The sequence below is a fragment of the Prionailurus bengalensis genome, chromosome C1 (genome assembly GCF_016509475.1).
Source record: "Prionailurus bengalensis isolate Pbe53 chromosome C1, Fcat_Pben_1.1_paternal_pri, whole genome shotgun sequence".
NCBI lineage: Eukaryota > Metazoa > Chordata > Mammalia > Carnivora > Felidae > Prionailurus > Prionailurus bengalensis.
In genome coordinates, this window is record NC_057345.1 from 213,446,678 (window position 1) to 213,473,020 (window position 26,343).

The 26,343-nt window shown below is 39.2% G+C and overlaps 1 protein-coding gene and 1 non-coding gene across 45 annotated transcripts in view; both read right to left on the reverse strand.

Annotated features, from left to right (window-relative positions):
- Positions 1-26,343, reverse strand: part of TRIP12 (thyroid hormone receptor interactor 12) — a 140,475-nt gene that overhangs the window by 99,888 nt on the left and 14,244 nt on the right. For all 44 annotated transcript variants that reach the window (XM_043578071.1, XM_043578093.1, XM_043578062.1 and 41 more), the window contains one exon: positions 300-446. In XM_043578071.1, coding sequence (XP_043434006.1) covers positions 300-397 — 98 coding nt within the window. In that variant the 5' untranslated portion in view covers positions 398-446. The remainder of the gene's footprint in view (positions 1-299; positions 447-26,343) is intronic.
- On the reverse strand, positions 21,887-22,050 carry LOC122482386. The gene has a single exon (XR_006297168.1). It is a non-coding gene; the product is annotated as a U1 spliceosomal RNA (small nuclear RNA).

Here is a 26,343-nt window from a genome sequence, read left to right on the forward strand (position 1 = left end):
GTTTAAGAGAGTGAGGAGAAAGGGCAAGCACAACAGGACATACCATATGCTAACGACCCTTGAATCAGATTTCTGATAATGTCAGTGACTGGCAACTATTTTTTGAGCCTAGCGCATTTGGAAAATGATGAAAGAACTGCTTTGAACTCCAGTTTTGTTTGTGTTACTTGGCTCAAAAAATTAGGAAAAAATTACCCATTTGCAGTGAACCATTTAATTTTCTGTCCTCAAAATGAGGCTTTTAAAAAGTTTTTTTTTTTTTTCAGCACTTACTTTTCAAATTACTATCCAATACATACCTTCCTCCTATCGAGTCGTCTTGTGGTTGGGCCCCGGCAGTGTTCCTCTGTGAACGTCGCAGTGACCCCCCTGGATTGTTATTAGGCCGGTTGGACATTGGCACCTCTCTCTTGAAGGGACATACCCTTTCTAGACACTACCATTCACTGAAAAGAAAAATGAGAAAAAATTATCAGCTATATGTGGTACACCACAGAAACCAGATAAGGGGCAACAAAGATGAAGGGGTTTCAGGTCAGCAATTTATACGGCCAAACGGATGCTACACTGTCTTATCTGAAATCTGATTAATGTCATATAAGATGTCAAGAATATACCAAATTCAAGGCATGTGGTCCAGAGCCCAGCACATAAAATTAACATAGATTTCTCATGGAACACCCAGGAAATTCTCAATTCAAAGAAAACAGGGCACAAGCAGAAATTTGTCTTTGCTTCTCCATTTCTTATAGTGTGTAGGAAAGGGCACTACACCCAGCATCAGACCACTCTGGCTCAAGTCCTGTGACAGAACAGGTATTAAAGGGGTCTGTCTGCCTTTGTACAAATCAGAGCCTCCAGCCTCCAACTCCTCAGCCACAGAATAAACAACAAGTCATGCCTACTTCACAGTATTGCTGTGAATAACAAATGACATCATAAATGCAAAGGAAACTGTAACACTATGGAGAAATGAGGAGAAAGGGGCTGAAGTCCAGTGAACTAAGAAATGGTCCCAGATATCCTGGATTTCAACATTAGCTGTGCTGGCTGTGACCTTGGACAAGACACTTAATCTCTCAATTTCTTTTTACCTCTTCTGTGAAATCAGTATATCACCTATCCCACAGAGTTGTTAGCAATATGATATTGAGAACATAATTCACAAATATAACAATTTAACTCGAAACACAGTTCTTAATCCATGTGAACTTTCTATTAGAAATTTATTATGTAGAAAAAATGCTGATACCCAAAGAAAATCAAGTTAACTGATAAACAGGCCCTTATCACCATCATAGAAAGAACCACAATTTGTGTAAATCAAATCTTCACAATTTTTCTTAAGCCTCCAGTCAAACTCCAACTAGACTTCTTTCATTCTGTTTACTGGGGAGGGAAAAGAACGCATGTGACATCACAGGACACAGTGCCAAAGACAATGCAAATTACTCACGACTAAATCTATTACTGGATTTTGTTTTAAGAGCTTCCATGCTCTAGAACAAGACGTGGGTTCTCTTTGGAGTTACATATTGACCCAATTCAGCAGCAGAAAAAGATGGTTTCTGTCACATATGCCCACATCATCATCAATATACTAAATAAACTCTGGTCAGAAAGTTCAAATTACTCATGTACTAACTGTCAACTTTGGAAAGAAAAAACAGGGAACAGTACAAAACACTGAGAGAAAGACTGAATTTACATGTATCAATGTGGAAAGATCTCCCCCAAGATATAGTAGAGGGTAAACACTATAAAACTCCTGGCTGTGTGTATGCGGATTTAAAAGACTGCATATGTATCCTTGTCTATTGTCTACACATTGCAAACTTAATACTGCTTGCCTTTCAGAAAGAGGACCTGGGGTCTGAGGTCTCAGATGAAAAGAGTCACTGCTGTTATCTAGCATAATAAACCATAATAACAATAAACCACAATAAGCCATGAGGTAGGTCACTCTAGCAGAGCAGTTAGAAATGCACGGCCTCGGCCCCCGAGTCAAACTGCCTCTGGCTGAGTTTGAGTCCTGACTCTACGAGCAACAAGTTGTGTGGCCTTGTACATACACTTCTCTGCTTCAGTCTACCAAATGGGGATAAAGAACTTACCTCATAGAGCAGTTGGGAGGACTAAGTGACAAATCCACGCAAACCACTTACCACGGTGCCTACGCTATTCCGAAGGCTCAGTACATATTAACGATTACTCTTATTACTATAGATGCTTATCGCAAATAAATAGGACCCTTGTGGCCAAATAACGCATTGGGGGAAACTTCATAAAAACCACTATCAAGGTGAGTCTTACATTTCTAGAGATAGAGTTTCAAAGTGAATTTTGCTATAAACACAATCAATAGTGCTTTTAAGTAAGGATTAATTACACAATAACCTGAGAAGTTTTGTCAAAATATGAACGCCCAGCTTCTGCCCTCAGAGATTCTGATTCTGTGGGGACAAGGACCGGAAACATTTTAAAAGACCTCTCCTGGCAGTACCGCACCCGCGAACAACCGCACCCTATTCAGGAATTAAGCAAAAGCCATTCTATCTCAGGATTCGCCCAAGAAGCTTTCCTAATTCAAACATCACAGTGCCATTTCACTTGGACCCTCAACAGCATGGAAACAAGAGAAGAGCAAGCTACTGCTGCCTTCACTTTAAAAAGCAAAGAAGACTGTTAGTGACCAAGACTGGTAGGTCTCACTAGCCTACCTCCCGCTCTGAAATGCACACTGTAGGTCACGGGATGTTAAGTCATTCAAAGGGATGGAAGCGACACTGGTCATTCGGACCCACAGTTACGGAAGGCACCTTAACAACACTCCCGACTTCTTCCGAGTTTGTCCACCAGTACCGGTGACCGTTACCATTACCAGCCCATGGCCTGTTCACAGATAACTCTTGCTAAAGACAGAAAGGGTGGTGGCAAATAAGAAGACAGTTATTTACCCAAGGGCTAACTGTTTTTTAAGGAAAGCTGCCAGGCTCTGTTCAACTCTGGAGTACGAAACCCCAAAAAGTAAATCTATGATTAACATAAAATATATACAGGACCTCCCCCTCTGCCAGATTACCAATAAATCCAAAGCTGGAAGGGACCATCCAGGGCGACCAACTTCAACCCTTTACCAATCCAAAAAAGTTCAAGCCATCTGTTGAGGATCTAGTCCTCTGAATCTGACACGGAGATCTATCCCTTCCGGAGATCACCACTACCTCAACTTCAACCAAACTGAACTCCTCTGGCTCCAGGTAAGAGCCCAAATATTTTCACCATAGAGTGATTTTTTCCTTCTTGTTATACTCTTATGCCTACTGCATTTTATTAACTAAATTTTAAAACACACACGTGTGAGTTACAATATAGAAACTATATCATAGCTATAATTTGTGTTTTAAGAACCTGAAATGAGTATGAACTCAAAAGATTCCATCTTAAAGCTGAAACTATAAGTTTTAAGTCCAACCTGTTAATAACCCTATCAAGTCCTGAAACATCCTACTCTTCTAACATACTACCTTCATTTCTGTGAAAATAATCACATAAAACCTCTGATATTAAATCCTAAAATATTCAAATAAAATAGATGGCATATAGGACTCTGACCTCAACGGGAAAAGCATAAAAACACTAATGGGTATGTTCACGACTATAAAACTCACGATGACTTTGTTCCCAGCTAAGTGGCCAACAAACTTACTCATTGTTCAGGTTAAACAGCATTTGAATTTTATGTGAAAAGTACTTAGCTCTTCAGGCAAATAGAACTCTTTCAGGAAAAACAAGAACGGCATATTAATCTATACTTAAAAATGCACTCTTAAAATTTTAAAAGAAGGATATTCTTTCAAGGAAATTTCAACTGTAGTCATTCTGGAAACTGATTTCCCTCTAATTCTGCTAATTCAAAATCACAGAAAAGAGATTAAGATGGGGAGGGGGAGGGAAGGAGATTAAAAAAAAAAAAAAAAAAAGATTCAGGAGCACCTGGGTGGCACAGTTGGTTAAGCATCTCTTGAACTGCAGCTCAGGTCATGATCTCACAGTTCATGAGATCGAGCCCCACACCTGGCTCTGTGGTGACAGCACCGAGCTTGCTTGGGATTCTCTCCCTCTCTCTGCCCCTCCCCCGCTCTCTCTCTCCTCTCTCAAAATAAATAAACTTTAACAGAGAAAATAAAATGAAATAAGCCAACCACTCACTTAGTGTAAAACTCAGAACACCAAGAGAAATGGATTACAAAAATTAACTTTAGGATGTAGTAGTTCTTCCTAATCAAATGGCCAAGTATGAAAGGAAAATACGAAAAGGAATACCACAGAGGTTCGTTAGTACTTATGCAGAATTTTTATCACATGAAGGACATTTGACAGACTGGAAAACCAATCTCCAACTTAGTAACCCAGAACAGTGAGCTAGCTAATTCGTAAGTGTCATCACTACCTATTACCTATTTAAGAGGAGACACTGAAACTAAAAAAAGCTGCATTATTTCACAGTAAAGATGGTAACATTTTAAAAAGCTACAATGTATGTCCCACACACAATGTCTGCAGAAAAGTTTTCCGCGTCCAGAACTGACACTGAAAGTGAATCTTATTTATCTGCTGTCTCCCCCGCACCCCATTTCTTAGGCACTCTATTTAGATGTGGGCCTGCAAAGGGCACTTGGTTTGGCTTCAGATTCTGAAACTAGAGTTTAATAACACCAGTGATAAACACAACTGCGTTAACACTTTACTCCTCTGTTTATTCTATTAAGCAAAATTTAAATGTGCCAATGAGCCTTATAAACCATTTTATTATTCCTACTTTCCAAATAAGGAAAGGGAAGTGTTACAAAATTAAGTAGCCTCTGTGTGTACGGAGTAAAGGCATATGGACTTTCAGACTGCAGGTAACGGCATCCAGAACCGCAGATGTGAACAACTGCATATACTAGATTAAAACAAAAAGTCCAGACTTAGGAGCAGGTATGGGAAGTTAAACATCCCAGTGGCAGTATTAAACTCCACAATAAAATGGAATAGAAGTCACCCTTGTTTACGAAAACAAAAAGCCATTTTTGCAGAAGAATGTCAAGGACTTCAAACAACACTATCTTTAATGAACAACCTTTCAGCTTCCCGAAGAGCAAGGGGTTGAGAGGTACGAGAGAGACAAAACAATCCCCGCTCACAAGGAGCAGAAATGAGGAAGAAGAGCCACTGAGTACAGGGAAAAGGGCCAAGTGACTTGAGAACTGGGTCAGCTAAGTGTCTGATTCAATGTAGGGGCATCAAACCCAATCCAGTGTTATGATGGAATACTGAATGTTGTACAACACACAAAGTAATTTCAAATTATATATTTTAACACTAGAAAATAATATTTAGTGGAAAATACAGGTTTTAAAGGGAAAACTAAAATAAAAACAATTATGGGTAATGTTTATTCCGTGCTTACCATATACAAGGCTAAATGCTTTTTTATTTAATTTTCACAACAACCTTACCAAAAATAGGTACTGGAAATTCACTTCCTTCAAAGAAACTGTGGCACACGCTAAGTTAAAATAACCCTACCACCACAAAGCTAACAAGAAACTGGGTCAGCACCAAACACAGATTTGACCTCAAGTCCATGCTCTTTGTGACTATGTTATATGGCTGAACAAATAAAAATAATTATACATTTACCTTTTTTAAAGAGTCAAAACATTAGAGAACCATGACCTTTCCAAGCTTGGAAGATATCCAGAAGATTCTAATCCTTTCACAGTTCTTTGAGAAAATCATTGTTAACTGCCCAATCCTGAAATGAATTATCAGAAATTATACTAAATGATACAAGAGGCAATATCAAAGGTAATATTGTAAACAGAGAAGAAAAGGTGACTTAATTTTGCCCTTACTCCATTGAGAAGGCTCAGCTTAAAGAGGGCCAAGAAGGATGGCACACAGGAATGAAGAAATCACAATGGAGGAGTACTGAGTAAGTCGTCAGCGCTCAAACACGGGATCTGGGAAGAACTTGGACCTGGAAACAAATCTGATCTGTATCATGAAGGGCCTAAAAACTCAAAATTACTAGTTTAAGACCTACAGATAAGGAGGCAGATCAACTATTCAGCTACCAAACAGATCTAAGGATAGATAAATGAGGGCCTGATAACGATGGAAGGTGAAATGATGAAGAGATGGCAGTCAAAGGTTGAAACGATAAAATCTAGGCAATCAAAAAAGAGAATATGGGTCTGTGGTTATCCAACTTCAGCATGCATATGAATAGAAACACTAATCTGAAATGCCTTTCAGGTTCCTTGCTGTGGTAACAAGGGTTGAAAGTTATCTAAAAAGTAAAGAAATCAAATCCTTTCAGTATCAAATGAAACATTAGCAGGCTCACTTAGGAATTAATTTTCTAGAGAAGACTAGCATCAACTTTGCTATATACTATTATTTAGGGGTTCTGACAATGAATTCACAGGCTGACTTGCAGATCTGTGTCTAGTGGAAATACCACAGGAACTTCTACAACAGCTGATAAGATAACCCCAAAGAGTGCAGCCTGTTGCCCTGTAGGACACCAGTAAACTTATTCTAAAATCCTTTATCAAATTTCCTTTAAATAACCCAGCTCCCCAGATGCTTTTAAACCAGCTTTCCCTAACAGGTTCCCCTTCATTAATTAGTGAGCTGAATAAAATCTTTACTACGTGTTCATTCTATAGTTCTAAGTTCTGCTTTTAACTTCAGAAAACCATAAGAAATGGTAGTAACATTACCCAAGGAAACCAATGGGGCAAAAAAAAGTCTAATGTCAAACATGTCCAGTTTGAGTTATTATGTAGGATACTTAGGTGAAGAGTTCCAGCATACAGATGGAAATAAAGATCTGGAATTAAGTAGTTAAGGGTAATGTGTAGATGATAAAAATGATCAATGTGTAGAAGGTGAAACCAAGATAATCAAGGAGACTTCACTTCCTCAATGAAAAGTATGCAACAGGCCCAGGATGAAACCTTAGGAAACACCGAAATCTAAGGAAAACAGAAAAGGAAGAATTCAGATGAGGAGAATCAAAGTATGGGGGATAAACATTGAAAATATGAAACAAAAACAAAAAGTATGGGGAAAAAATCAGGAAGGTGGTATTGCAGACACTAAGTGGAATAAGATAGGCAGAAAGAACAGACACACAAGACGGAACAGTGTCCATCAGATTTGGATACTGGTGAGAGTGGTTTCTAGAAATGGAGGGGAGGAGAACGTATGACTAAGTTAAATGGGCAGTAAATACTAAATGCTAGCCTATAAAGAGGACAGAGAAGAGACAGCCAACCAAGTAAGGGCGGCAGGTTTGACCAAGGCCACATGGTGTGATCTTCATTTCTAAAAAAATGTCTTAGGGGTGCCTGGGTGGCTTGGTCGGTTAAGCATCCGACTTCGGCTCAGGTCATGATCTTGCAGCCCGTGAGTTCGAGCCCCGCGTCGGGCTCTGTGCTGACAGCTCAGAGCCTGGAGCCTGTTTCAGATTCTGTGTCTCCCTCTCTCTGTGACCCTCCCCCATTCATGCTCTGTCTCTCTCTGTCTCAAAAATAAATAAACGTTTAAAAAAAAAAAATTTTGAATAAAAAAATGTCTTGAACATGTTTATGTCATAAGGAAAAAAATTACTGAAAGGGCTGGAAACGGCGTATAGTTTACTAACAATATCCTACAGGAGGAAAACAGAATTAAGAGCATAAGCCTCAATAAGAAAGGTACATCAATCTCCAAGGCAAGAGAAGATAAATGGAAGCAAGGAAGTACATGCCTAGCTTGACTGAATCTGTGACTAACAGGTATGAGAAAAATAAGAGAGAATGGAGATTTCAAAGAGTTTACCTAAAGTAAAACAGAGGAAGGAGCTATGGGAAAGGATGACTGCCCAGCAGCACTAAGAACGTACATGAGAGTAGAAACCATAAACTTATGTTCAATCCATACCTGATGGAATTATCTCATTTATGCAAGAGGATATCCTCATCCAAAGAGTCAACTGCTCAAGAGCCTACATCTATTTAGGGATATACAGACCTGACAGCAGAATCCAGCTCTCCAGAACGCCAGTGGAAAATATACTTTACACATGCTATTCTACTCCAAAAAATTAACCACTTTTTGCTTATTGATCTGTGGACAGCTAATCCATTTACAGAGGGGCAAATAGAATACACCTGACCCACCACGGTCTGAACTCTGAATAACTTCTATACTATACTTTCATTTACAAAGTGCAAATTAAAAACTAAAATGCCTACAACAAACCCTCGATCTTTTAAGTATCACCCAACACCTACCAACTAAATTCAACACTGGGCACAGGAAGGGATGCCAACACCCCCATTTTACAATTGTAATATGCCTTAAGAATCTACCTTACGTGCCATCTGGCAAGAGTTCATGAGATTAATTTTGGCATTATTCTTACAAAGTATATTATTCAACAAGACTTGAGATTCACAATGGACTCTGTCAATACATTAATTAGTATATAAGAGACTCCAATATTTCTTGGGTCTAAGCACACTTGATTCAAAAGATTTTTGGACGTAACCCAGACACAACAGTTATCTCCCAGAAAGGAGACAGCGTGGTGAAAGCTCTTCATTTCCCTTCCTGAAATCAAGCAAAATGAATAAAAGCTTAAAAATTCATAAAAAAATCCCACGTATAATGAAGCCAGAGAAAAGTGGACTATACCCTAAATCATAGAAGACAATTCAACAGATACAATAAAATCTATACCAAAAACAGGAAAGAGGTAAAGACCATGGAGTTTTTAAAGAAGAAAAAGGTAAGAATACCTCAAGGGTTTCCATCAATGATCCTTTCCTGGAAAAAACAGAATTGCAGAGCAAGGGCAACAAAAGATCAAAGTGCCTTCTCCTTAGGGGCCAATTTCACAAGCTGTGGGACAGGAGGGAGGTGTACCTACTAAAAAGGAGGCAGGCTCGCCATTTGTGTTTAACAGCACCCTGATTAATCAGGACCAAAAACAGCCTAGAACTGGAGAGAGAAGCAGGAAAGGGAAACAGCAACTCCAAAATTAAGATCAGCTGGGGAAACAATCACCAACCCACCACGCAAAAGGTAGCACACGGGCTCTGCACGGAGATGATCTGTTCTGCTCAAAAGGAGAATGACCAAAAGCAAAACTGAAAATGAACTGCAGGGCAGAAGAAGAAATCTGAATTGGGCAAACAACTGAAGGAGACAAAAAAGGAGGACATGGGTAATAAAAGAAACAGAAGAAAAAACACTATTGTACAATGTTAAAAACAGGTTATAAAACAGAAAGACAACCTTAAGATTTTTAAAAAGGAAAATGCTCTATGCACTACAAATGGAACTACTGTCAAGATCTTGTTAAGCAAAAAAGCAGGTACAGAATGCTGGGCACAGGACACATCTACATATATATTATACATGTAAATAATAACTGGCTTAAATATTACTAATAAAGAATACGTTAAAAAAAAACCTTTAAATCATCTACCTTGTTAGAACAGGACCCTTTGATGCCTTTCACATTCTGAACCATGTACCTATTTCCCTATTCAAAAAATTCTTCACACAATTACATATGTTGTAATTTTAACACTTAGTGGGTAAGAATAACCAAGAAAAAAAAATTAAAATACTAGCCATGTTGAGATTATTTTCTCATTTTCATTTCTTTTAGTCATGTGGCCTCATTACTAAAAACTGCAGAAAAATTCAAAACGTGATTTTCAAAGGTTTCCACACCCCAGATACATGTTTATTTAAAAAAAAAAAAAAGTAATCTGTAATTCAAATCCTGTTTCCAAGTAAATGGAGTTCTTACTGCCTAAAACACAGACCACAAGGAATGACATGCTGAATCAGCCAGAGATCGTGTATCCATCACTGCACCAAAAATCTATTTTGTGGAATACTATACTATGATCAGCCAATTTATCACAAAGAGATACAATCCAGTCCAGCTACTTCTAAAATGCAGAGCACCTCATTCCTTAATATAAATCCTGTCTTAGCTCCTATCGCTTCTATAATCCTTCAAAACACTAACTACATTTAATAGAGCATTTCTTTCTTGTTGTTAAGGCCTCAAGATTATAGACTAGAGTCAGCAAGTTTCGGCCCATGTGCCCAAGATGGCTCACAGACCCAGTTTTAACAGGTCTCAATCCTGCGGGCTACCATAATTAGCCAGTCGGTGGTGGGGGTAGAAGGTCAGCTTATCACCAGCATTTTTAGTACATCCTCTTAAAGATGTTCTTTCCTACCTACCCAGGAATGAAGAGACAAATGGGAAAAGTTATGGACCAGCTAGCCTCTAAAATCTGATTCCGCTCTCAATTTTGTAACACTCTAGCCTAACATTTTAGCTTTTCTTAAATGGGGTATATTGTGTAAATTCTTCCTCATAAAGACCTAGTAACACCACAATCAGACACAGTGATTATCAAAAGGAAAGAACTACTGAAGGAAGGAGGGAAGAATAATCAGTAAAATGCCTCTCTCCACCAGGGATAGGAAGGGATAGGAAGATGCCCGCTGGGTAAGAATCACAGTCATTGAAAGTAAAACGCGAAGTATCCTGTAGTTTACAGCAAGGTGCTCCCCATGGATAAAAACAATTTTGTTTGGTAAATGACCTTTAGAATACATGTAATAAGGCAATTTCAGAATATTTTCTTCAATACATGTATGTTCTCATCACTGCTGCGAACTCCACCATAATAATGAAACCAGAGAGGTTAATTTATTTAAGACTGCTTGTATTAAAAAGTCTACCTAGCCTGCCTGGCAACAACAAAAAATATTTCAACACTGTGATAATCATGGATTGGTACCAACTTTTTGAAACAACGATATGTAACCTGTAATCAACAGTGTTAGATCCTGAAGCATTTTCAGGAACAAATACTACTAAGTTTGTGGTTAGGCTCAGGGAAAACAAAACTAAAAAATTTAACTCAAAAGTTGGGGAAACAAGATACAGACTGTAACTTTAATATAAAGCAGAAAAATGGAGTGCCAAATTTTTGTTTAAAATTATCTATGTCACAGGAGAAAAATTAATTAATTTAAAAAATTCTGTATGTTATAGGAATTGTATGTAAATTTGAAAATAGTCTCAGACAGTATTTTTCAAAGGTTAAAAAAAGCCTCACATTTAGAATGTCATAAACTCGGGGCGCCTGGGTGGCTCAGTCGGTTGGGCGTCTGACTTCGGCTCAGGTCATGATCTCGCGGTCCGTGGATTCGAGCCCCGTGTCGGGCTTTGTGCTGACAGTTCAGAGCCTGGAGCCTGTTTTAGATTCTGTGTCTCCCTCTCTCTCTCTGACCCTCTCTCCCATTCATGCTCTGTCTCTGTCTCAAAAATAAATAAATCTTAAAAAAAAAAAAAAAAAAAAAAAGAATGTCATAAACTCTACAGACCAGTGCTCCACATTTCTACAAACAGTAGCATTTTTACAAAACATAAGTAGGTGCTGGAGGGCCTGGGTGGCTCAGTCAGTTTAAGTGTCTGACTTTGGCTCAGGTCATGATCTCACGGTTCTTGAGTTCAAACCCCGCATGGGGCTCTGTGCTGACAGCTCAGAGCCTGGAAGAACATGCTTCGGATTCTGTGTCTCCCTCCTCTCTGTCCCTCACGATCGCACTCTGTCTCGCTCTCTCTCAAAAATAAACGAACATTAAAAATTAAAAATAAACAGGTGCTAAGGACTGCCTCCATAATGAGCCAGAACATGTAACAAACCTATAACCAAGAAAAATATTAAAGCTGTTGTTTCCTGGGCGCCTGGGTGGCTCAGTCGGTTAAGCATCCAACTCTTCATCTTGGCTCAGATCATAACCTCACAGTTCATGCAATCAAGCCCGGCATCAGGCTCTGCACTCAGAGCACACAGCCTGCGTGGGATTCTCTCTCCCTCACTCTGCCCCTGCTCATGCTTGCTCTCTGCTCTCTCTCAAAATAATAAACTTAAAAAAAAAAAAAAAAAAAAAAAAGCTGTTGTTCCCAAACCTAAGTTTTTTTTAAATACAGGTTCCTGGGCCCTATCAGAATGGGGGTAAAGGGAAACCAAAGCTGATTTTTTTTTTAAAGACCCTTACATTATTCCAATTCAGCTAGGTCTGAGAACTGACACAGGTTACACCATTCTCTTGCTATCATTACACCTCACCTAATCCTCCACAATCTTTACATGACTCTTCTACATCCCATAGCTAAAACCTGCACTCATCTTCTTAGAATCCAGCATTCCACTTCTAGGAATCTTCAGGGAATCTAAAGAAAGACTTGCACAAGTATGCAAGAATATATGTGATCAAGATGCTAGCTGCAGTATGTCACAGAGGAAAAACTGGAGAGAATCCAAATGTTTTCAGGAGGGGAATAGTGAAATAGCCACACTGCTGCAAGTCTACGGCAGGCCCAGAAGTCCTAAAAACAAAGAGGTAAACATAAATGCTGCACTCAGACGAAGGGCAGAACTCAGTAAATTCCCTCAACAAGTATTTTCAAGCTTTCACAGGCATTGGCATAACCTTTGTCTGGATGGAGCTCATGCTCAATTGGGAAGACGAAGATAACCCAGCTATCTGCACATTGTGGTAACTGCCAGGAAAGATGGAATAGGAGAAAAATAGGACAAAGTAGAGAGTAACAGGAAGGGGGAAGGAAAGGTTGACTCATCAGGTATTACTTCTCTGAAGATCATATGTTAAGCTGAGACCTGAGGATAAGAACAAAACAGGGAAAAATTCCATGTATTTGTCTGTACATATGTAGGGGGAAAAGTCCATAAAAAGATACCTTAAATGTCAACAGTAGAGCAGAGAGGGAAGCTTATAAAGGGCATCTATTTCTTTAATTAGTTCGAATCATGGCTCCAGCATAAACCATGTTACCTTGGAGAAATTTCTTACCTACCAAAGCCTTAGTTTTCTCACCTATAAAATGAGGATACCTGTATCTCATTAAGTTATTAAAATTAACTGAAAATTGGGGCGCCTGGGTGGCTCAGTCAGCTGAGTGTCCAACTTCAGCTCAGGTCATGGATCTCGTGGTTGATGGGTACAAGCCCCGCACTGGGCTCTGTGCTGCCAGCTCAGAGCCCGGACCCTGCTTCAAATTCTGTGTCTCCCTCTCTCTCTGCCCCTCCCCCACTCGCATTCTTTCTCTCTCAAAAATGAACATTGAAAAAAAATTTTAATGGGAAAAATGACCAGAGTTATTACAAAAAAAAAATATTAACTGAAAGTAAAACACTTAGAAAATACAGTAAGCAAACCACGGCGGGGGGGGGGGGGGGGCGGCGGGGCGGGGTGGAGAAGAGAGAACATGTACGTACTAAGTTTTAAGAGATACATCAACAAAATGCAGTATGGAAAGTTTGAACACTGGATGGATATTTACAGATCTTAAAGAACTATGTTTTATTATACAACCATGGTATTAAGCTTATGTCTTTAAAAAGAGTTCTCATCTTTCAGAGAAGCAGACTGAAACATTTACAGATCAAATAACAACTAAAAAAATTTGCTTCAAAGTAACTGAGGCGGGGTTAAGAGTATGGTGATGGAGTGGCCAGGAGCTAATGGTGTCAGAGCTGGGTTGTGGGTCCACAGAGCTTCAAGAGACAGTTCTATTTCTGTATGTTTGAAACCCTCCATAACAACAGTCTCTTAGAGAAAGAGTGAGCACTCAAATATATGTTACTATCATCTCTGGAGGGGAAAGGAAGACTGTTGCTTTTGTTTCCAGAGTCATCACCACTTGCTTTTTTAAAAAAAATGTCCATTGAGAGTTCTCTATCAGAAATGAGAAAAATTGAGCTTCTGGATATAGAACAAATCATCCTTGACCTAAATGTGTCAACCTACATTTCATTAATTCATCCTTTAAATCCCTGCTGCCCGACTCCCAACTCTAACAGTGTAAAATTATCAAAGAAAACATGCCTCTCAGAGGTGAAGATACAAAAGAAAACAAACCCTGTCCCCCATCCGTGCGGGAAGTGGCCACAGTGACTGGACATCTTCCCACAGTCCTGTTTTCATAGTTCCTGAGTGGAGAAGTACTCCCTCCTCATACATCATATGAAGCTGAGTACGAGTCTTCTGATACTATGAGATCCAACTGCCTCACAGTAAACTCCAGAGGATGCAGAATCAATTCCACACTCTGCCCAACTATCTGCAGCGGAGCTCAACAGCGATCACATGACTCCATTCTAGCACAACACCTCCACCTTAGGCTTTCCGCCCTTCAGCATCCTGCTAAATCACAAGTACTGACTAACGGGCGCCTTAAGCAGTAACATGTAAATAACATGTAAACACGGAATATGATGAAATAAAGTGAAACAACCCTGGGGTGGAACAATAAGGTATATTAACAAAAGCCCTTCTTCTAAACGGAGCACTGGATCTGTTACATACACACGAGTGGACACAGCCAGCAATAATTGAGCTACAAAGAGTCTTTGGCACACTACAGTCGATACAGACAGGCGATTCTCCTGCTTTCTAGCCTAAAACAAAAATTTCTTAGCTGAATAAAAGGATTAAATCAAAAAATTAAAAGCCACTTTCAAATCAATAGCTATCATCCTTAACATGGCACAAATGTAAAATGAACAGAATTCGTACAACAGGCTAGTTGTATAAATCCAATTCCCTTTCTGAACTCATTTTAATCTTTTTCACTTCTCTCTCACTACTTTCTCCCCAACAATTTGTTATGAAAATTTTCAAAATACAAAAATTTGAAAGAACTGTTTAATAAACACCCATAATTCCATCACCTAGCTTTTTACAAGTAGTGGTGTGTTAATCTCCTTTATCACATATGTATCCCTATCTATTCACCTATACATCCCTGTCTGGCCAAATGTCCATCCTATTTCTGATGCATTTCAAAGTTAGGTTGCAGACATCATTATACTTTGTGTATATCACTAAGTAACATGAAAATTTTGTTTCAAATTTTGTTACATTTACAAACAGTGAAATGCACAAATCTTAAGCATAAAATTTAATGAATTTTGTCAAATGCATACACCTAATCCTAAATGTGTTAACTAAACCCTTATCAAATAGAATACCACTCAAGAAAGTTTCTGTGCTCCCACCCAATCCTGCACTTTTCCCAACTCTCAAAGTGCCGTTCTAATTTTTCTCAGAGATTAGTTTTGCCTATTTTCCAATTTCATGTAAATTTAACCACAGAATGTGCACTCCTTTGCATAAAGCTTCCTTAACTCTGTATATCCTGAGATTCATTCACGTGGCTGAGTGTTATCAGTTTTTACTGCTAAGTAGTATTCCACTGTATGATTATATCACATTTTGTTTATCCATTCTTCTGTTAGCAAACACATGAACTGTTTCTAAGTTTGGGCCATTATGAATGAAGCTGCTACAAACATTCTTCTGGAAGTCTTTTCATAGATATATGCTTTCATTTTTCTTAAGTAAATACTAAGAGCAAAATATCTAGATCATCGTGAAGATTATGATTAACTTTTTTTAAACATTTTTAAATGTTTGTTTATTTTTGAGAGTGCGCACACATGCATGTGAGCAGGGGAGGGGCAGAGAGAGAGGAAGACCCAGAATCCAAAATATGCTCCAGGCTCTGAGTGGTCAGCCCAGAGCCTGATGCAAGGCTTGAACCCACAGACTGTGAGATCATGACCTGGGCTGAGTCAGATGCTTAACTGACTGAGCCACCCAGGCACCCTAACAATTATAATTAACTTTTAAAAGAACCACAAAACCTTTCCGAAAGCAACTATACTATTTTACAGTCCTATCGATAAGTATACAATTTCAAGTTGCTCCATAACCTTGTCAACACATGGTGTTAGTCTTTTAAAATTTAACCATTCTGATGGAGGTATAGTGGTATCTCACTGATCTAATTTAGATTTCCTTAACGATGAATGATGTTGATCACTTGTTTGAAGCTTTTCCCCACTTTACTCTCCAAACCCAAATTACTCAAGAACCTAATCTTATTTCAAATTTTGGTCATCATCAATTTATTAAAAACAACCCACTATGAGCTACACCTTGAGGATTAAAATGACCAGATATATCCCTAATCCTCATTCCACTCAATTGCTAAATCAGGGGAGCCTGGGTGGCTCAGTCGGATGAACGTCCAACTTTGGCTCAGGTCATGATCTCGCGGTCTGTGAGTTCGAGCCACGTGTCTGGCTCTGTGCTGACAGCTCATAGCCTGGAGCCTGCTTCGGATTCTGGGTCTCCCTCTCCCTCTGCCCCTCCCCCACTCATGCTCTGTCAAAAATAAATAAACATTAAAAAAAATGTTTTTTTAAATTGCTAAATCAACTTGCTAAGCAGTGAGGACAGGAAGAGTCACTGATGGAGAGAAAAGAGAAAGTAAAAAACCAAATCTGAAAGCTACACATGCCTTGCCAAGATTTCCTGTCATATTCTGAATAATCTGAAATTTTAATAATCTGAATAATCCAAGAAACTTCAAACCGGAGTATTCCAAATCTTGCCAATTTTTCAGTACAGGGCGGCTCAATATTTAGCCTGCCTAACACTGATTTAGGGATCTCATTAAAATGCAGGTTCTTATTAAAATATAAGTACAGGCCTGGTGTGATGCATTTCTAACAAGTTCCCTTGCCAGGCGAAGGGCTACATTTTTGGTAGCAAAGTTTTTGTGCACTTAAATACCTGCCAGAAGCCAAAGCACATCTTCTCTGGATAAAGGCTCCTTTATTCCAGGTTCAGGAAACCTCTACAAATAAACTACATGGTGAACACCACACAGAGTATACATAAGTAAACAAGGCACCATGAACAAGAACTTGCAAAAACAAACAACAGAAACAGTCACATAGATTTCAGATATTAGAATTATCAGGCAAATCTTAAAATTCTATGTTTAAAGATATAGAGACAAAATTGAAAAAGCCAAAGGCGGGGTGGGGCGCGCCTGGGTGGCTCAGTGGGTTAAGCGTCCAAGTTCAGCTCAGCTCATGATCTCATGGTTCATGGGTTCCAACCCCACGTCGGTATCTGTGCTGACAGCTCAGAGCCTGGAGCCTGCTTCGGATTCTATGTCTCTCTCTCTCTCTCTCTCTCTGCACCCCCTCCCCCACCCCGCTCATGCTCTCTCTTTCAAAAATAAATAAAATAAACATTGAACTTCTAATATGTGTATAAAAATAAAGCTCAATAGACAGATCTGGCAACAAACATTAAGACCAAAATTACAGAGAATTCAACACAGAAGCCAACAGATTAAAAATGAAGATATACTGAGGATAAAGTAAGACGTTCAAACATAACACTTACAATCGCAAAAGTACAAGAATGAAGGCATTGTAGAGGCATATCTAAACATTTAATGGCTTGGAATCTTCTAGCACTGGTGCTCTCACTGGTGTTCTCTACCAACGCTTAAACTCAAGAAGCCCAAATGATCTTAAACGGGATACATAAAAAGACATTTACCTAGACATGTCATAAGGAAATGACAAAGTATCAAAGATAGAGAAAATCTATCTAAGGAAAGGAGAGAAATTATTTTTTACAGACTCTCAGCTGACCTCTTGACAGCAATGATGGAAGCCAGAAGACAGTGGAATTATTTTCTTCAGCACACTAAAGATATGTGCCAACTGAGAATTCTATACCATATGAAATTATCTTTTAAGAATTAAGCTTTTGTCAGATTAAAAACTGAGTTTTTCCACCAGCAATAAAATTACCCCACATACAGTACTGCAAAAATAAAGGTGACAGATAAATGTAAATGAACATACACTATCTAGTAAGGTTTTAAAAACTGATTAAAGGGGTGCCTGGGTGACTCAGTTGGCTGAGCGTCCAACTTTCGCTCAGGTCATGATCTCATGGCTGGTGAGTTCGAACGCCGTGTTGGGCTCCATGCTGACAGCTCGGAGCCCAGAGCCTGCTTCGGATTCTGTGTCTCCCTCTCTCTGCCCCTCCCCCACTCGCTGTCTCTCTCAAAAATAAATAAAAACATCAAAATAAACAAATAAAAACATTAAAGTATGGGGCACCTGGGTAGCACAGTCAATTGAGCATCTGACTTCAGCTAGGTCACGACCTCATGGTTCATATGTTTGAGCCCCCACATGGGTTCTCTGCCGTCAGCGCAGAGCCCGAATCGGATCCTCTGTCCCCCACCCCCACCCCGGCCCTGCCCCTCCCCAGCTTGTGCTCGCTCACTCAAAAATAAACATTAAAAAAAAAATCTTGCCTTAAATTTCTCAATGTTTCTGCGTATTACAGAAGAGATCTGAAGAGCTCTATGGCATTTTGCAAACTGAACTACGACATTAAATACAAGGGGTACGCATACTAGACAACCACGTTTCATCGGTTTCTCTCTATGCAATGTATTCCCACAGATTCCTACAGAAGCTGCCACATACTACATGATAAGCCCCTATATCCCACAACACCCACAAGTTAACTAGGGCTCAGGAGACTGTAAATGACCTATGCTGGACTACTCAAGAGTCCTTCCCCAAGATTCTCTGGGTACCTAGACTGTTAAGGGTAAAGCCTGGCATTATAATGGCTATGTTTAACACAGCCTCATTAGGAAGCAGTCTTGAGAGAAAGGGACAAAGCAGACACACACGGGGTAGAGACAACAGGTAAGACTATCTGAACTGTTGGTTTCAGTTTGTTGTTCCTGAGGCCCAGCTTCCTGATTCCATCCTTAAAAGATTTCATGAGACACAGATGGGTAGTTAGTCGATCTCAAGTAACCAACAGCTCCAGGTGACCCAGCGTTCAATTAATGCTTAAAGTTTTGTTTTGTTTTTTTAAGTCCTACTTTACTTTTCAGGCCTCCAAATTGAGATGTTCTTTTAATCCCAACTCATTCATGGAGATTCAGTGTTTCCTCCAATAACAAAGACAAAACTACTAAGTTTTTGTATATTGTTGTTCTATATGAATACTTTGTATACGTCTAACACATGACTTTCTTTAATCCTAGCAATTCCAGAACTATAGCAAGATTACTCATATCTAACAGACGAGATTCAAAGGAAATCCAACTGTGCTCAAGTATCTAAAATTGAAACCAGATTACAACTCCAGTCTTCTCTCAGACGAATTTACTTATACAATGCTTTTTTTTAAAAGTATATGCATCGGGGCACCTGGGTGGCTCAGTCGGTTGAGCATCCGACTTCGGCTCAGATCATGATCTCGCGGTTTGTGAGTTCGAACCCCCCACCGGGCTCTGTGCTGACAGCTCCGAGCCTGCAGCCTGCCTCAGATTCTGTCTCTCCTCCTCTCTCTGCCCCTCCCCTAGTCTGTCTCTCAATAACAAATAAACGTTAAAAAAAAAAATTTATTTTTTAAATTAAAAAAAGTATGCATCAAACCTAGTTTGTAACTTTCCATTTGTAATACACTACATATAACCCTTAGTGAAAAAAATTCAAAATTAAGTGGTAACACATACAGTAACACTAAAATAACATACCACTCTAAAAACCGTACTAAATAGCATTGCTGAATATGCTAAAATCAGTATCAAGGAATCAAAATTCAGTATCTTCTTTCCCCATCCTTTATTAAAATTTAAGGGAGAAAAATATTAAGATGAAATACAACTAATACCAGTACCCACTTGCAGTAGGAGTAAAAGAGAAAGAGAACCAAATGAAACCAGAACCAAACTTCTATGCGTAGTCATTTCTCACACAAACACACAAAAAAAACAAGGAAAAAAAAACAAAACAAAACTAGGAAGAAAGGTAGAAAGAGAAGGTAATACCAAAACATAAAACAGGACAATTAGGTTTCTCCTGGAAAAAAAGAATCACAAAACCAGTAAGAATAAACCAAGCGATTAAAGGGTTAAGAAAGATTTCATTTTGTGCTGTGCTGAGACAGCAGCTAGCCCTGGCCCTTTTTTAAAGTAAGATGAGGGAGGGGCACCTGGTGGCTTAGTCGGTTAAGTGTCCAACTTCGGCTCAGGTCACGATCTTGCGGTTTGTGAATTCGAGTCCCAGGTTGGGCTCTGTGCTGACAGTGCAGAGCCTGGAGCCTGCTTCGGATTCTGTTCTCCCTCTCTCTCTCTCTGCCCCTCCCCTGCTGTGTTGTCTCTTTCTCTACCTCAAAAACGAGTAAACATTCAAAATTAATAATAATAAATAAATAAATAAAAATAGAGAAGATGAGCAGATAGTGATGATGCTATTAGAATCTTGGGTAACATGCATGTAAGACCTAAAGGAAGTCTGGGAAGCTCAGACCAATGAAAAACCAAACTGTAAAGTACCTAGAATGAAAACTAATAGACTACCACTGGAAGAACTATTACAAAAGAACAACCCAATCCTTCCTTAGGGGAGGCAATACACCTCCCAGGGATGCAAGCAGGAAAACTCTTATGGATAAGAAGGTATTTTCGGGGCAGCCGGGGGGGCTCGCTCAGTCGTTAGGTGTCTGCCTCTCAGTTTCACCTCAGGTCATGGTCTCACAACTCATGAGTCTGTGCCCTACAGAGCCCGGGCAGTACGACACCTGCTTGGGATTCTCTCTCGCCCCGCTCTCTACCCCTACCCCGCTTGCGCTCTCTCTCAAAATAAATAAACTAAAAAAAAAAAAAAAAAAAACCCAAATATTTGTCCAGAAGAGAGAGGGACTGGAAGGCAAGGAGAGCATTTCAGACAGAGAAACAGCTTCAGAAGGACTTAGGAACATAGATGAATGAATAGATGAATGAATGAATGAATGAATGAATGAACGAACGAACGAACGAACAGAAAATAGCCGGCTAGGGTCTAAGAGGAGAGCCTGAAAACACCTTAACAACAGAAATGACAAAAGACACTCCAAAGACAGAAATCATACCTAAACACTTCCAACTAAACCGCATTCCAGATACAGTAATGTAGAGTGTTAATAGGTGTGTTTTAAAACAAAACATTCTGTATAAAATTCTAAATAAGAAACGGGATATTAGTCTGTAGAAGCCAATCAAAAATTCAATTTTTATCGGTTCGTTGGACTTCTTCTACCTTGGAAAAGCAGAAAGAACTCCTAAGTTGCTCCCTACCATGGAGAATTAGCCCTCCGAATTTGGTTCTGAAGTACATGTGGCATCTTCCAAGAACAGTTTCCTATCCTGCCTTGTTCAGGTGACACTGTTACAGCCAACAAAGAAGCAGAGTTTCTAGTTAATAGGATGTTTAACTTCAACTAATAATAACTTCAAATAGAAAAATTATCATAAGGGATGAACCCTCCTTGGAGGACAAATCCAAGTAACAGGGGGTTCCCATGTGTAGTCCCACATTACACAATGGGCCAGACTGGTCTTACCTGGTATGATTTTAAGTAACAGAAAGCACATTATCTCCAAATTGTCAATTCTAAAACTTAAACTAAAATGTACAGAATCCAGTGAGTACAGGGTCTATTTTGGAGCGATGAAAGTGTTCTGAAAGTAGACAGTGGTGATGGTTGCACAACTCTGAATATATTAAAAATGCTGTAGACTTTAAACGGGTGAATTGTATGGCATATGAATTACATTATCTGGATAAAGCAGTTTTAAAAATTCTGTTCTGCTTTGAAAGTGGTTCCTGCCTTCCGAAGTATTGCATAAAAAGGAAAACTCCAAAGCTGTTGCTTTGGGATCTTCATATATGTCAACAAATAAAATGTAACATGCCAGACTCTTCCCAATAGGTATTGAAAGGTACTGCAAACCAAATGACATTTAAAGACAAATAATCATCGTTTGTTAAGAATGAAAAGACTCCTATATATAATGGAATCTATTTTTTTTTCTTTTTTTCTTTTTTTTTTTAACCAGGGGAAAGCGCGAACGCAGTCCCCCACTACCACAAATTATGCAGTCGAGTTTCCCACATTTGGGGAAATCGCAGGGGTCAGCACATCCGGAGTGCAATGGATAAGCCTCGCCCTGGGAAAACCACCTTCGTGATCATGGTATCTCCCCTGCCAGGTAAGTATGGAATCTATTTTTTAACGCATTTACTAAATCTGACTGATAATCCAATTTCTTCACTACTTATACATCCTCCTATTCTCTAATAAATGATGCACTTATACATCTTCCTATTCTCTAATAAATGATGCCTTCTTCCTTCATAGTCCTTACACTGCTTAGGAAGTCAATAGCTTTTTCCTGTTTCCCAACATTGCTATTAAATATAAAAATAAAATAAAAACCAGAGGTACTTACATAGGAACTAACAACTATATTTCATAGTATCTCACACTTGATCAATTTAAGCATTATTAACGTTTTCTAAAGCAAACAAAACAATTAAACCCAACTTATCTGTTCCAAATGAAGTTCTTCTAGGACTCACAAGTCCAGTGATCCAAAAGAAGTACTAGTTTACCTTGTAACAAAACTTTAACAAACCCTAAAGACTGAGAGGCAAATATTCAAGACAAATATGCAGACTCATAAAAATGCATTCAATCAACAGAATTTTGCAGTCCAACTGTGCAAAAGGCATTAATGTGTCTTTTAAGTCAGAAATATTACTTTAAAGGGAGACCTGGGTGGCTCAGCTGGTTAAGCAATCCGATTCTTGACTTCAGCTCAGGTCATGATCTCAGAGTTTGTGGGATCAAGCCCCACATTGGGCTCTGTGCTAACAACATAGAGCCTGCTTGGGATTCTCTCTCTCCCTCTTTCTCCGCCTTTCTTACATGCGTGCACTCTAATAAACTTAAATAAAAAATAAATTTTAAAAAATAAAATAGATAAAAAGGGAAAGAAAGGGGTGCCTGGGTGGCTCAGTTGTTGCAACTCTTGACCTCAGGGTTGTGAGTTCAAGCTCTGAGTTGGGCTTGGCGCTGGGCATGAAGCCTACTTAAAAAAATAATATAAAATAATAATATAAAAATAAAAAAAGGGAAAGAAATAAATAAAAGGAAAGGAAGATTGCCCTGAAGTTTAAAAAAAAAAAAACTGTAAAGATAACAAGCATACTATTAACTCCAGGGAGGTTTAGATTCATGCCCTTAGACTACAGTTCTTTATTGAATAATTTTCTTTTTATTCCTCTTATACAAATTAAGAAAAACTATCTCTGTTCCTGGCTTACAAACTATTTGAAATACACCCACAGATCTGATAGTGCGAGGCAGGGAACCACATGAACGCAAGTCATTTTACACCCCTGTCCACCAGGAGAATCATCTCGTGTGTGAAGCATTTTGTAGCAGGGCCTTTACCTACATTTCTCACATTCGAGCCTTTACATCAGTCACACCTGTTTCTTTGAGAGAAGGGAAAAGGGAGGAGGAGGGGGATACCAAGGCCCACACTCACTGTACGGTATAGGGGAGTCCACAGGTTTTACTCAGCTGCTCAATTCTTGATTACCCTACTTCCTAGTTCCTAGGCCTTAGGCACTAGGAGAAAGGGAAAAATAGACAGTCTCTCCCTTAGGGAACTTACATTCCACTGGAGAGGCAGAAACAGTAACACTGGATAGCGCAGGAAGAAAATTAAAACAATTGGAAAGAATAAAGGAGGGGGGACTACAGGCAGGAGAAGGCAGAAGATAACATTCCCTACCCTAATTCCATGTACCCCACTCTCTTCCCTGCTAAAAGAATCCTGCCTTATAGGGGGGTACAAATCCATTCACCTCTGAGGAAGTAGGCTACTCCCCTGGCCCTAAAGGATGAGTCATGATTGGGCCAAAGCCAGTATTTTTTCTCAAACTGCATGATTAGAGCCTTGAAATCAATTAAGACCAGGGGTTCATAATCAGGAGTTCATGAACTTAGATTCTAAAGAATATAATTTCACTAACCTCTAACTGAAATTTAACATTTCCCTCCATCATGAATAGGCAACAAACCACAGCATTATTGGCAGTACCTTTGGCCTTGCACCAAGAGAAATCACAGATATTATCCTATCACATTACAATTGTTGCACATACCTCAAGATATCATTTACACTCATCACTACTCTGAACAGCTGCTAGATCATGTTATTGAAAGTGAAAATAAAGAAACATATTACTGCATTACAACATACTAGTTTAGCAGTTTAAGAGATAGATTCAACATTCTGATATACTGGAGTTTTTGTCTTATGCAATTATTTCAGGATTTAAAAATACTTTTTTGAGGAGTGTACTGCTTAAGACTGCTACAGGGGTCCACACCACAAAAAAAGGTTAAGAATTCTCAGACTTAAAAGATCATAATCAGAGGTTTTAAATGAAATAGAAAATAGAAAATAGCGTGCCTAATGCTTAAGTACTGTTTGTGAAATTTCAGTTGCATACACGTATCTACACATACACTGGAAATGCAAAGTAGGGCATTTCTTATCATGGATTGCAGATCCAAAGAATTCAAAAATCAGTGGTTTAAACCTATCTTCATACAACAATACCATTACTCATATTTGTTTTTGACAGAGGTATACCCTAGCTCTTCCCCAATAAGAGGTATGGTAACATATGCTGGGCTTCCTCTAGGAATACTTTTGCTTTCTGGATTTTAAATAAAAGGCCCCAGGAGGTAGCCAGCTGGATCATAGAACACGCAGCTCTTCATCTTGGGGTTATGAGTTCAAGTCCCACACTGGGCATCGAGCTTCCTTTTAAAAAAAAAAAAAAAAGGGGGCACCTGGGTGGCTCAGTCAGTTGAGTGTCTGACTTTGGCTCAGGTCATGATCTCGCAGTCTGTGAGTTCAAGCCCCGCGTCGGGCTCTGTGCTGACAGCTCAGAGCCTGGAGCCTGCTTCGGATTCTGTGTCTCCCTCTCTCTCTGACCCTCCCCCATTCATGCTCTGTCTCTCCCTGTCTCAAAAATAAACAAACATTAAAAAATTAATTAATTAATTAATTAATTTAAAAAAAGGCCCACATCTCCTTCCTGCCTCAAATGTGATGAACATAGTGACTTCAAGCCATGACGCAGCTATGCAGTGTCCATGAGAACCACTTGTTAACAGTGGCAGAGCAGAAACAGAGTTTGATCCTTGCTGGAACCACTGCATACCTGAACCACGTCATAGGAGGAAAAATAAACCTCGAACTGTTTAAGGTCCAGTCAAGTTTTCTATTACCTGCAGGTGAAACTTCCTATCAAAGAGATTATTATGTATCATGGATAGGGTGGCCAAATAAGGCCTCTTCGAGGGGTAACTTCTGAGCCAAGACCTCAGACATGAGGAGACAGATGCAGAAGATCTAGAAGAGCATTCCAGGCAGCACAAAGGGCCACTAAAAGGTGAAAGAAGAGCTAAGGTCAGAGAGGTTGGCAAGAGGCAGAACAGAAAGGAGTCCTATGGAGCATTCTAACTCTCCAACCAAATGCTACCACGTGCACACACACCTCTCTCTCTCTCTCTCTCTCTCTCTCACTCACTCACACACACACACACACACACACACACACACACACCTCTCTCTCACACACACACACCTGTCTCATACACATGCACACCTCTCACACACAAGAATGTTTTCCAAGTTAATACAAATGGATAAATACCCCTCATTCTAAAACTTAGTACAAAGCGGTTCCTTAAAGTATTAACGACAGTTTTTTTAAAAATCTGCCAAAACAATTAGACAAGTAAATATAAAGTAAACAATAAAGAACAAAACAGAGAAATGTGCATCATATAACAGCATGAGGAAAAACATAACATGGACCCCTTTTTATTAAAACAAAAGCTAGAAAAAAAAACACAAAAATGTTTACACTGGTGTGTCAGGTAGAAACATTATGGACGGGTTCTTAATTTTCTCTTTATATTTTTCTTTATTCAAATTTATTGACTGTACTTTATTATCAGAAATAAATGCCTCACAAAATCCATCCAGGATCCTGGAACAGAAAGACACTAGATAAAAACTAAGGAAATCCAAATAAAGTGTGGGTAGTAATAATCTACCAATACTGGTACATTAATTGAGTCAAAAATACACTCATGCTAAGATCTTAAGAAAAGGGAAACAGGGTGAGGAGTATAAGGTAACTATCTCTCCAACTTTTTTATAAATCTAAGACTACTCTTTAAAAAGAGGTGTTTCGGGGGCGCCTGGGCGGCTCAGTGGGTTAAGTGTCCAACTTCAGCTCAAGTCACGATCTCAGGGTTGGTGGGTTCAAGCCCCATGTCGGGCTCTGTGCCGACAGCTCAGAGCTTGGAGCCTGCTTCAAATTCTGTGTCTCCCTCTCTCTCTGCCCCTCCCCTGCCCGTGCTCTGTCTCTCTCAAAAATAAAATAAACATTAAAAAAAATGTTTTAATAAATCCAA